This window comes from Pipra filicauda, unplaced genomic scaffold (genome assembly GCF_003945595.2).
Source record: "Pipra filicauda isolate LSUMZ 115617 unplaced genomic scaffold, ASM394559v2 scaffold102_size2360937_pilon, whole genome shotgun sequence".
NCBI classification, from domain to species: Eukaryota; Metazoa; Chordata; class Aves; order Passeriformes; family Pipridae; genus Pipra; species Pipra filicauda.
The window spans coordinates 96,394-109,101 of NW_024103463.1; the positions used below are offsets into that span (position 1 = coordinate 96,394).

Genomic DNA, 12,708 nt, shown 5'->3' on the forward strand with positions numbered 1-12,708 from the left:
TGACAGTGCCCTACTGCCCCACCAGGGCTCTGCTCAGCCAGCTGTGCCTGACCTCCTCTAACCTCTCTGTTTGTGCTGTGCATCCCTGCAGAATTCCCTCCATCCAGATCATCTTGGACTTTGTTCCTAGCAAAAAATCTTGCTCCGGCTTCTTGGAATTAAGATACAGCTTAACTCAGAATTGCTGTTTCCTGGGAAGTTCTGACACTCTAAAGCTCGTTTGGCGAATTTTTTTCCCCCCCTTTAATCAGAATGAAATAATTTGCAAAATTTCCTATGAGGACAGTGTGTCCCAGATTTTGAGTTTTAGTAATGTTCTGCTCTGGGATTTCTGAATTTTTGCTTTGAGTTATATCCATTTTAAGTTGTACATCTTATGTTTCCTGCTGATTTGCTAAGTAAAACCTAGTAGCAGGTCACAGTATGTATATTATATAAGAAAACAGTAGTTAGGTACCTTTTTTTTTTTTTAATCAGTAAGAACAACTGCTGCTTATTATCAGTGAAACATCTTATCTTATTTCCTAGAACAAGAACTCCCTTGTTTGCAATGTAATGAGAGTCTGGCAGTGCCATTCCAGCACCCGGCAATGCCTTGATCTAGAAAATTGGGTAACATTTTGTTATGGAGTAACAAATATAACTGATTTGTCTTAATGATCTGCAAAGTAATAAAATATTTCACTGCTTTTTCCAGATTAGGGCAAGGCAATAATCATGCACGTGGGATAAAAACCTCTTGTGATAAAATTTGGATGTTCTGGAATAGAGTTTCTGAAGTGCCAGAAGCAAAGCTGTTCCAAGGAGCTTTGGCAGGAACTTTTATCAAAACCAATGCTCTTTCAAAAACAAATTGAAGGAAAGGCCTGTTCTTAAAAGAAGTTCTTCCCAAGAGGTTGTTTTGTTGTTTTGCTGGTGCTTTTCTGCTGGCTGTCCTTCTGTCCCAGCAAAGGCACTCTTCGTTATGCTCCTGAGTGTTCTGGTAAAGAAGACCTGGATGTTCTCACCAGGACTTAAGCCCAAGTCTCCATAGTGAAAGTCCTCAAAATCCCTTTGTTTCCCCAGCTGCCCTGCCCTGGCTCTGCTTTTGTACTGCTTGTAGCACATCATGTCAGGGGTGAGATAATTCCTCCTCTCCTGCTGTGCAGGAGCCTGTCCCTCCTGCCCCTCGCAGGGAAAGGACAGTGTGCTCTCCCTGTTGGACCTCTTCCATGGAGCCTCCCTCCCCGTGGAGGGAATGCCAGATGTTGGTGTGTCTTTTCTCTTCTCCAAGGTGTTGCCCAAACAACCGACACAAATAAGTTCCTAAAAAAAACCCCCAGGATGTCCTGAGCAGGGAAGATGCCTTGAATGACTGGGAGGGCACAAAATCGAGGGAGCCAAAGTTTCCTTTCCTGTCCTGCTTTGCCCTGAAATGGGATGTCTGGTGGGAGAGCCTTGGCTACCCTCGTGGAGGAAGGTGTTCCCGTGGTTACCTTTCAGCATTCACCACTGCAGACACTGCTGGGAATCCACAGTCTAGGGAATCAAATTCCAATGTGGATCACAGCACAGATGAAGAACTTACCAGCCTTAAATTAAATCCATGCAGCTATTACACCGTATAGTTAAAAGAAAAAAAAAAGTACAGAAGCAGCTTGCTTGTTATAAGCAAACATGTTCAATTTGGGAATAGCATCCACAGTGGAGGAGCAGATCTGGGTGTGACATGGCAAAGGGCTGCAGTGACAATGGGATTTATTTTCATGGGAGTCAATACAGAATTCAGGCATCAACAGTTCTGAGCTGTAAAGTACCTCAGCAGAGAGCATTGGATCAGCAGGGTGCTGCTGAACTGCTCTGCCCTTAGCAAGGCACAGCTGTTGTGTGTTCACCCCACTCCACTGATGTAAAGCCTTCCTTTGTCCTTTTCTTAATGGTATCAGTGACAGAAACTCACACCTAACAGGGAGGGCTGAGCTCCCAAAAAGTCAGAAATGAAGGTGGTGGCAGCTCTGCTGCAAATGCAGAGATGGGAAGATGAGGGACAAGTTTTGAGGGTGTAGAACAAGCAGGTTTATGAGTTGGTTTGTGCTGTGTGACCTCAATGTCAGTATTACTGCAGGGATCTGGGAGCAGTGCAGCCAGGGTATGAGGGCAGTTGCTGGAACCACGCCACTGGAATAGCACTGGACTAGTTCCCATGGGTGTGCTCCTCTGAATTTTATTTCTTATAAATAAGAAATGTCCCCACTCGTCCCAGTTAGATCAAGGAACAGAAGAACAGAAGAATTCTTTATTCCCTAGGCTAAGATCTGGGTTTAGCTATGTCCAAATTGATTCTTTATGCAACTATGGAAATGCCTTTGCTCGTTCTTAAGTGGTGTTCTGTGTGCCATTGTTCCCAGTCTGGGTTTATACTGAAGGTGGATCTTTGAAAGGCGAGGCAAAGGCTGGGATCTGGGAGGCAGCCTGGCTGTATCCAGCACTAGAGGCTACAGGGAAGCACCAATGGAAGGAAGTCAGCAGGAATTTTTCCCATGAGCAGGGAACTGGTGTTTCATTAGCGGGGAAGCCTGATGAGAACTGACCTGTGTTAGGAGAAGGATGTTCATGGCAGCAGAGGAGGTTCAGTGGATGTATCTGAAGGGGTTGTTTGGCTGCATTTTAGAGCTTGTGGAGTCTAGTTAAGGGCTGTGCACTTCTGAGTAGGGCAGGTCTAAGGTTTGAGGGCCTGAGGGAGGCTCTGTCCTTCTGTCACCACTGCCTGAGCCAGGGAAGATCCAGGGCTGAAAGCCAGAGTCTGTGGTGTTCAGAAGAGTCTATCATCAAGGGAAGGAGGCCCAGGAGGCCCCGGATCAGGAGGTTCAGGATCTGTGGGAGTTTGTTTGTTTTAAAGGCTGAGGAGCAGAGCAGTGGGACTGGCCCCCACAGTGTGTGTGGGACTGAGTGCTGGCACTTACCTCATGTGTGTGCCCAGCCAGTCTGGGAATGCTGTGCATGAGGAGCTGGCAGGTGGGAGGAGGGGAGGGAATGAGCTGCTGGAGGCATCAGAGGGACTTTGACTGCGATAGGAATGTGTGGTGAGGGTGTGTCAGGGCTGACATGGTTGCAGGATGGTTTCAGGGAGACAGTCCTGCTACAAACAGGGAGGTTTGAAACCAAGATACAGGAGTGTGCCAAGAACTCTGTGCATGGTTCAGTCCAAAAGATGGACTTGCACAGGGGCAGGTCCAGAACGGGGCTGGGGGGATGAAAAGGGACAGAAAGCTTGGCAGGTGAGGGAAAACCAAAAGAGATGAGTCTGTTCTGCCTAGCAAAACAAAGCCTGGGAGGGAATGGGATGTCTCTCTGTAAACACTTCATTGGCAAGTAAGTACTAGAGGGGAAGAAAAGTTCTTTATAATAAAGATCAATGCTGGCACAAGGACAAAGTGGTGCAAATTTACTATTAATAAACTTAGCCTGGAAATCAGATTTTCAACCACTGGAGTGAGATTCTGGAGCAGTGTCTCAAAGGGAGAAATGAAAACCAAAGGAGCTTTGTAAAGAAGCCTGAGGAGTCTGCAGTAGCAAGTTAAATCTTGCACAGTCTCATTTCCTTTTATGCATGGAGAGGCCAGAGACAGCCTGACCCAACAGGCCAGGCAGGAGCAGGGGAAGCAGCAGTGAGCAGCTGTGATGAAAAATCAATAGCCAAGGTACAAATGAGATGGGGAGTTTCAGGATAGCTGAGCTGTGCAAATATCCAGCTTTGGCTGCATCTCGTGTTTAAAAACAGACTTGGCCGAATTTACTGAGTGTAGAGACTTTTCACACCCTATTTTAGAACCAAAACTTGCACAGTAGGATTCTGTGCTAACTCTTCCCTCCCACTTCCCAGCTGCTGCCATTTCCTGCTCCATTCAGGCACGGATCTGCATTGTGACTGTAGTAGGGTGATTTGTCTCCGTGCCCCTAATTCCTCATGAAAGGTTAGGACATGTCTTAGTACCTGTTTTGAGGAATGCTCACCCAAAGGACAAGTCTGAACTTTTCAGGCAAGAAAATGAGAGAAAATTGACTTTCAGAGAAACAAGACTTTCAGCCCTTGGTAGTGGTGTGTAGAAAAGTACTCCCAGAAATGGCAGTTCTTTGGAATTGGGATGAAGAACCCAAGAACCAAGCAACAAAGAGAAGATGCATTTGGAATGAAATAAGGAGTAGTAGGGCAGCATAGCAAGTACCTTTTTTCAGCTCCTGTTCAGACCTGAGCATTCAGGGCAAAGAGAGTTCCTATTCCTTCTGGCTGCAGACCTGGAGAGCACCAGAGATATGTGGGAGAAACCTAGAGGAGCATTACTGCCCATCTGAAGAAAAAATCTGCTGCCACTGTGAATTTTGCCACGATATCCGTAGTGTAGCTCGGAGAAGTTTGGTTTTCTGTGCAGCATTTTTCTCTTACCAATAGACTTCACGTATTTGTCCCCCAGCAGGGTCCTGCCTTGGCAGTAAAGCCAAGCAGAGCATTGGAAAGTTGCCATTGATTGATGGAGTCAGTGCATGGGAGGGATAAAGTGAATATAAAACCTGCATTTCTCTTGCCTGTTTCTCCCCATTTGACCTGACAGGTCGAGAGAGACAGGACTGAATTCTGGTCTTACCTACTGTAAATTAAAACAAATTATGTTCAAAACTCTTCTAGCATATCCTGTCTGGAAACGAGCACAGTGTTACCCTAACTCTTCCCAACTCTGTCTTTCAGCATTACCAGAGGAAAACTGATGGTCAGAAAACGTTACGAGTAGACTGGCACCAGGAGTGTTTCATTAGACAAAGGTGATCAAATTTAAATGACCTGGGTTTTGTTAATGGAATGATTGCTACAACATTACCTCGTTCTTCTGAATATTTGGGGTGTTAAATGTTCCAGATACCACTGTGGTAAGCCCAAATGTCAGTCTGGTTTCCAGAAGGTAGAAGCTGTGGTTGGCTTCTGCTAGCCCTAGATCTGTAGTGTGCAGGAAGGAGGGATTTCCTTTCACTTTTCGTTTTCTGCAATATCTGAAAAATTAAGTTGGAGGGTTATAATTCTGTAGAGACAAAAGTTTTGTCCCCAGTTGTCCAAACAATGCCTGTTGAGATATGACAAGAATGTCTTTGTTCTAAGCTGTGGTAGGATGTTTGCCTTAGCATCACAGAGGCATTTGGAAGGAGCCCACCTACAGACAGTCTTGGCAAATAGAAGAGGTGAATACAACAAATGCTGCTCACTAAGAAGTTGAAAGCCACACAAAGCCATGACTAGGATGAATCTATCTCCTTCTGAGATTTGCCCCAAATTGTTTTATACTTCTGTCAATTTAACATAGAGAATAGTCTGTACAGGGGATAGTCAACACAAATTTCTGTCTCTCTTACCATGTTTTCTTTTCTTCCTCTGCCACTCCATTCTTTCTTTTCTTTCCTTCACAGCTTAAATGAAACCAGGAAAGGTGCTTGGTAAGTGTTGTGCTGGTTGCATTCCTTTTCATTGTAACTGTCTCAGTTAAGAGAGAAATTTAAGAAAACACATTGGGGAGCTATTTTTTATTATATTCGTTCCAGCAAACACCAATAACAGAAACAAAAGGCTCAAATCTCATTTGCCTACCCTTTTTGTTACTTTTTACTCCAAACCAGAGCAGTGGATGTTATAGGACTGAAATAATTCTGAAAAATGAGCAAACTTGGAGTTTCACCCCATGGGAACGCTCAGTTTTGAAACTTCCATTTTTTTTTTTGCAAGGTGTTTGAGCTTAGAATAGTGGATCCTCAAGAGCTCATGTGTGCCTGTAAATTGTGTAGAGAATCTCTCAGCTATGGACATTCCAGAATGGCAGTGCCCTCAGAATAATGGAAAATGTTTGGAAAATGTTTGCTGTGTCTCTTTTCCTTGTGTCACTGCCCCATCTCCTCTCTCCTGCCTGCTCCATTTAGCCACAAAATCCTGCCTAGCCCAGTTTACCCAACCACAGGGCTGCCCTACAGACCTGAGGGCTTGTGAAAGCAAACAGTGGGTGTCAGACCCCACCCTCAGCTGGATGGAAAGGCAGCCAGCCATGGAGCAACCCAAGCAGACTTCTCCAATAAGAAAAGGAAGGTGAATGGTATTTGCTAGTTAGCAGTGATAACTGGGTTGAAAGAAATTTTAAAGTGTGTTTTCCAAGGAAGGGGTCCTTTTTCCACACACAAATGCAGTTCCTGCTTATCCTGTCAGGATGACCTGCTCAGCTCCTCCCTCAAGCTGAGTTTCAGTCCTTCCACTTGTGCCAGTGGTGAGGGACACTGCAATGAGGTTCCTCCCGAGCCTGGCCAGCTCTGGGTGCATCAGCTTCACTTGGACAGTAAATAATGCAGGGTGGAGTGCATGAATCCCAAAAAGTGTGTTTGTAAATCTCATTCAGAACAGTTTATTCAATCAAAACAAATTGAGTTTGGACTGTGTTGCACAAGATGTATTGAAAACCCAGCCACAGTTGTCTTGTCATCTGAATGCTCCCTTTCATGATTGTCAAGATTTTTCCAGTAAAGGCATAAAATCCCTGCAATGAATAGTGAAAGGTCTTTATCTTAGAAGTTACATCTCCCACTTGTGTCTCACTTAAGACATTAGTGAAATTTAGGACATTAGTCTGTGTTCAAGGCAGTAGTGCCAGGCCCTGGAGAGGAAATCCACTTGAGGAAGTGAACTAACATGATGTGATGCTCTGAAAAGAACTGTACAAATCAGGAACTGCCCCAGCCTCAGTGCTGTGCCTTTTGGTCTGACCCCTCTGCTCCAACAGGAAAATGCTGGACAGTCCCTGCAGGTGATGAGGCATTTGCTCCTCATGCCACTGGCAAGGGGTATCACAGAGACAGGACATCATCTGGTAAAAGTTAAGCTCAGCTGCAAATGTCATGGAATATCACTGTGATATTTGTGTGAGGTGCTTCTAACCTGTCACTGGGAAGGTGTAGTGCTTGTTTTAACCACTTTTCTGAAGTTCTTACACCTTTGCTCTGCTTGAGCTGTTCCCATTGACACCTGTTGGAAGTGTCTGCAACACAGCCACGCAGACTGACCTGTTACACAGCCCTGATCTACAACACACCCATAATTTTCCACCTTCAGTCCTGATACTGCTGGGAGGGGTTAGTGATAGTGTGACTCCTGCCAGGTGACTCACAACCTGCCTGTTACCTGCCCAGCTCTGATAAGATCTCTGCAAGAAGGTTTGGAGCATCACTTGCTCTGATCATAGCAGCTCATGTGGGTGCTTGTCTCCACACCCCTGTCTCTGCTGACAGGCGTCTGATTTGAAGCTGGCAGCTCAGATCCAGCTCATGGGCTTTCCAGTGACTCTAGCAGTTATCCAAGAGCTGTATTTATGATGTAACACACTGTGTCATAGGTTGAGGAGCATCAAATAGTTTGGTGGGGTTTTTTTCATTCTCTTTCAAGGGACAACAGAAACAATGACCAGATCATTTGGGGTTTGGTTTATTTATTATTGGGTTCTGCCACCGCTCTGTGCTGAGCTTGGTCCATGAGGTCTGTGAAGCATTTATGAGATTGATTTGGTAAGGGGGGACACCTGTGACAAAGGGCCTTTTGCCTGGCTGCTGAGGGCTGATAAGTGCTTGCCCTTCATGCAGGTGCTGTGTGTAAATCAAGAGTGTGTCCCTGCAGAGAGTGTGTGGAGCAGCTTGGGCACAGCTCTGGTTTGCAGTAGTGCTCCTTTACATCTCTCTGGCAGACTAAATGTGTCTCAGAGGAGGTATTGATTAATTTTTCATCTGTTTGACCTTTCCTCACTGAAAGAGTAGTGGAGAGGCGCTGTGGTGTGGCTCAGTTTTGCCCAGCACAGTGGTGGGGCTGAGGCTGCAGCAGTGTGCTGGCAAAGTGCTGCTGTATTGACCTGGTGTTGATTTATTCCAAAGGCACCGCTTTCTGATGTGTGAGCAGGGCAGGGAGAAGTGGAGAATTGTGCTTGAGATTAATTTTCATCGTTGTAGAGTTCTCTGAAAAGTGAATATATTCCCTTTCCTAGTGTTACTCTCTGTTAACCTGAGCATAGGTGAAAGCATTGGCTTCCCAAGAGAACTGTATCTGCACAAGGTCATTTTTGGCTTGTCTCACAGTTTTGTGTGTATTAAAAGGAAACAAATCCAGCCTTACTTGTGTGCCTGAAAGATGAGGGTTAAATATGGTGAGACATAAATATGGTGGTAAATAAGATGAGGCTTTTCTCTTCAGAAAGAAGAGTCAGACCGAACCTGATAGCCTGTGAAAACTGAAATATTTGGGGTTTAATATGTGTAAAAAAGAAAGGATTTTTTGTAGATCTGGACAAGAAATGGAAAAATTACCATAGTCCTTAAAAATGCTGGGACAGAAAATTATTTTTCATGGAATGGAAAGCTTTGGATTTGATTAAAAAGGTCATTCTTTAAGGCAAAGTTCTGATTTTTTTTTTACTTGAATTGATTCCATATTATTGCTGATTTATGGTCCGAACAGCCCATTATGCAATACACTTAACTGTAAGGTGATTATTGCAGCTTAGATTACTGAGAGCTCTGCTTATCTGTATGTAATATCTGTACCTCTGCCTGGTTCAGACTTGCAGCAGGCATTTGTGGTTATATGATAGCTGAGATCAACTCTTTATTCTTTGTGATCTGACAAAAGGTACAGAAGAGAAAGGATAATGTGTAAAATAATAATATGCTCAGTGCAGCTTTTCTGTAACAAAAATTACACAAGGTACACAATGATCCAGTTTACAGCACAAAAATGGGCTCTACCAAAAGCTTTGGGAAAGGAAAAGAATCTGCAGGAGAAAGTAAACGTTTACCAGGATTGCATGACAAAGTGACCAACTTCCCTTGTGTAGCCATGGAATGACACCATGAACAGCCATTTTTTCTCTTTGAACAGTGTCACTGGGGTGTAACAGAGGAGCAGGTTCTGTTTAGAAGGGCAGTCCCAGGCTGCACATCATTTCTCAGACATGTGTTGATAAAACAAGGACCTGTGAGCTGCTTATATCACGTCTCAGTTCAGATTAAATACTGTGAGCCCACCAACATGGGTAGAATCCATCCTGTGCTCTGACTGAGCATCACTCCCACAGATGTAGGTGGTGCTCAGGTGGATTGATGGTGTTTGTGTTTTGTTACTCCAAAGAGGTGCAGAGATGTGAAACCAGGAGGACTTCACATCACATTGGTTTCCCAGGAAAGTGCCTCTGTGCCCCAGGCTGCTGCACCTTCAGGGGTGTTGATGTCTGAAGCACAGCAATGAAACTCTTCCCCTTAGGAATCCTCTTAGGATAGAATGAAGGGGAAGGGAAAGTGGGAGTGTGGTTCCAGAAGCTTTACAGCTCCTTCTGCACAGCACAGCAGCAGGTTCTCACCTTTGAGGTGGCAACGAGTCCTGGTTCCTACAGAGTTCCTGCAAGGTCAGGAGCTGCTGCCTCACCCCAAGAACGAGTGTTTCATTCTTTCCACTTTGAGAAAAAGCAGGAAAAGAGTGTTCTGGGTTTCAAACTGGGGCAGGAGCCATTGTCCACATCACACAGCAAATTGCAGTGTCCCTGCCTTCCTCCCAGTTATGATCTCTAGAAAGTGCAGAAAACAAGGGGCTGCTGAAAATGGGCTAGTTGACTAACAGGCCAGGTAAATCAAGCTCTTTGCCTCTGATCCTTGAAGGGACTACAGAATAAACTTAGTAGAGTCATAGGATATGAGCCCACAAACCTAAGAAATGCTGGATCCTCCAGCAGAGCAATCTGGGCACTGACAAATGTGTGGGTCAAATCAGGTGGAAGGGGTCTTTCTGTCAGCATTGGGCCTCGAAGAAGCTGCTGTTCTAGGAATTTCAGTAGCTGTCTGCATTTAGCTGGGTCAATAGGCAGCAAGGGCTTGTGCTAGTCTTGTGCTAAATTAGTTTAAAAAAAAAAAAAGCCTGATGTGTTGTTTAGAAAATTGGTTTTTCCTGGAAGAAGATATTCTCAGAGAGTGAAATTACCTATTTTTTGCTTTCTTTAAACCAGTTTCAGCGGCGTGAACGGAGCCAAAGTGGTGCACAAGCCTGGGCAGAATCCTTTGTCAGCTGGGAATTTCCCCCAGGGTAAGTCACTCTCCTGCTCACAGTGTTATATGCTCCGTGTCCTGCTTTGTGCCCTGTGGTAACAGTGTTAAACCAGCAGTGCTGGGACACAGAATGTCATTGTTTTATGCCTTTTCTATCCTGATGAGCCCAGCAGGCCCAAGATACCTTTGGGTAGCAACTAAATGAGACACAGTGATTGGGGTGAGCTCTGGCAACTGGAAATGGCTGAGACTGTTTCAGATGTGATGTCTGGTGGGTGCATGGCTCCTGCCCTGCATTCTGCCCTCTGAGCTGGGGCTTGCTGGAAGGAAACTCCTAGGAGTGCCTTAAAAATAAAGGAATGTCACACAAGGAAAGAGGGAGAATGCCCAAGGCTCTCCCTTCCCCCATGCTGTGTGCCAGAGGAGTTGTCTCTGGCTCTTGCCTCTTCCTTTGTTCTGTGTCTGTGTTTTTTCTAATGGCTTTAGTGAATTCACTTCCCTCAGAGATTTTTCCTGTCAGTGTGACAGTGAAGTAAAGATACTTGGATAAAACACAGGCATTCCTTCCAAAGCACTATTTCTGAGCACAAGAAAGTTCAAGACAATTCAAGACAATACCCGCAAGATATTGGTGCTCTATTAGAATACCAGCAGTTGTTGGTTGTGAGTGGCTGGCTGGGGGGCCAGGAGTTTGCAGAAAGTGGTAAAAGCCAATCCAGCTGAAAGCTGATTGCTTTTAAACAAAAAAATTTAAGAGCACTTCTGTGTGATTGTCTGGGGGCATTTTTTTGGCTGAAAAAAAAAAATCACTTTGCATTTAATATACCCATTTCCTGTCCCAGTTTCTCAGACAGCTCTTAATTTTTAACAAATTCTGTGTGTATGTGTATAGGTAAAACATGAAATGATAATAATGTTCATTTGAGGGTGGAGTTGATGTATTTAAGCTGCAATACCATTGCCTATCTGGTAAACAGTGATGTAAATACCTCATAACAGAGGTTCATGAGAAGAATTGTTGGAAGCAGCTGCAGCTCCCAGGTCTGCAGAGCTCCATGTGAACAGGGGGAGCAAAGCGTGACAAGCTGAAGAAAGGGGCCTTTTGGCTTTAGCCTGACTTCTCAGGATTGGTTAGTGGCTGCTGCTCAAAGTATCTTCCTCCTCTTGGTATTCAGTTAACATTTCAGGTTAAAATTTATTTCAGTTAATGGTGAGTAATTGTAAATGGAAAAAAAAAAGAACTGTAGCTGTCATTGCTGAAAGACAAAAGTACAGCTAGAGCAGAAGTAAATAGTCACATACCCTAAAGACTACACACTGTGGCTCAACAAGCTCCCACAAACCCAATCTTTTCTCATAAATGGCTTTTTCTTCCCTGACTCCTTCCTGAAAGCTTGGGTAAGTAGGAGATTATGCAGCACACCCTAAAGTTCGCAGACCTGGTTAGTCAGAAGAGAACAAGACAGGTTCCAGAAAGGAGGACAAGGTTTCCCATTATGCCAAGCATTCTCACACCCCCTCCTCCTCAGAGTTCCCTCTGCAGGGAAGGGAACCTAACAGAGCATGGAATGTAGTTGCCTGTCTCCTGGATGGAGGGTCAGGGTGCGGAAAAATTTATCCATGAAGCCTCTTTTTTTTTTCCTCTGGGTGACAGCACAGAATCCCCTGATCACTGTCAATAGTCAGTCACTCCTGAGACCTCTGTGGTCTACAACTAAGCCATGGCTGGTGAGGGGAAGGGAAGGTGCCTTGTGATTTTGTGGTGAATCTGACCAGTGGTGACTGGTCACTCCCTATGGAGTGACAGCACTGCAAGGAAGGACATACCACAGGTAAAGTGTCAGGACACCCAACCTGACCTCACTGGAGGCTTCTTGCTTAAGCCAGGCTATCATCAGAGTCTCAGAGGTGAGGGGGGTTTGTGTTTTTTAAGGCTTTGGGCCAGACTTGTCTCAGACAGGAGAGGCCAAGTGAGACCCAAGTGACCTACTCTTTCCTCACGGAGTTTTTGGCGTGTGGGTGAAAGTTTCCAATGGACAGGGACAGCCCTGAGTGCTACTGCTCCTGTTCATTTGTACCTGGAAGAACATGTGGCTGTCTTCACAGCCATGGGGGTTGGCACAGTTGCCCAGCTCTGGTCTCTCCTCTGCGAAGTGCTGAGTGTGGGACCAGGCACTGCAGCCTCGGGAACTGCAGCCAGCACCGAGTCAGAGCTGCTCGCTCAGCCCTGCGTCATGGAGGGAACATGTGGCAGCAGTTTCTCAGAACTCATTCTGGCTTAAGTGGTATCAAAGAGGAATTCTGCCTGTGGTTGTAACCTGTGCCAGGGGCTCCCAAATTTGTGTTGCTCTAAGTGCACAGGCAGCAGCAACCTAAGTGTTGGGGACAGCCGTCATCAGTGCTGGAATCAAGGGCAGATCATGAGACAGCTGCTGCTGGGAAGGGGCTGTTTCATGCCCCCTTCATGTGCCTCTGGTGTAATTTGCTTCCTCCCATCATGTGCTTTTCTAATCCTTGGTGGCCCTGACGTCAGCCTGCTGGAGGTATCTGGTGCAGTTGGGACTGAGAGGGTTTGTCTTTGCACGGGATGGTTCAGTGATGGTGCCAGGAGGAACCAGTTTGACCAAA

The 12,708-nt window shown here is 45.4% G+C and overlaps 1 protein-coding gene across 1 annotated transcript in view; it reads left to right on the forward strand.

Moving 5' to 3' along the window:
- Positions 1–12,708, forward strand: part of MAPKAPK3 (MAPK activated protein kinase 3) — a 123,000-nt gene that overhangs the window by 7,463 nt on the left and 102,829 nt on the right. The window contains exon 2 of the mRNA XM_027728420.2: positions 10,041–10,117. Within this exon, the coding sequence (XP_027584221.1) occupies positions 10,041–10,117 (77 nt within the window). The remainder of the gene's footprint in view (positions 1–10,040; positions 10,118–12,708) is intronic.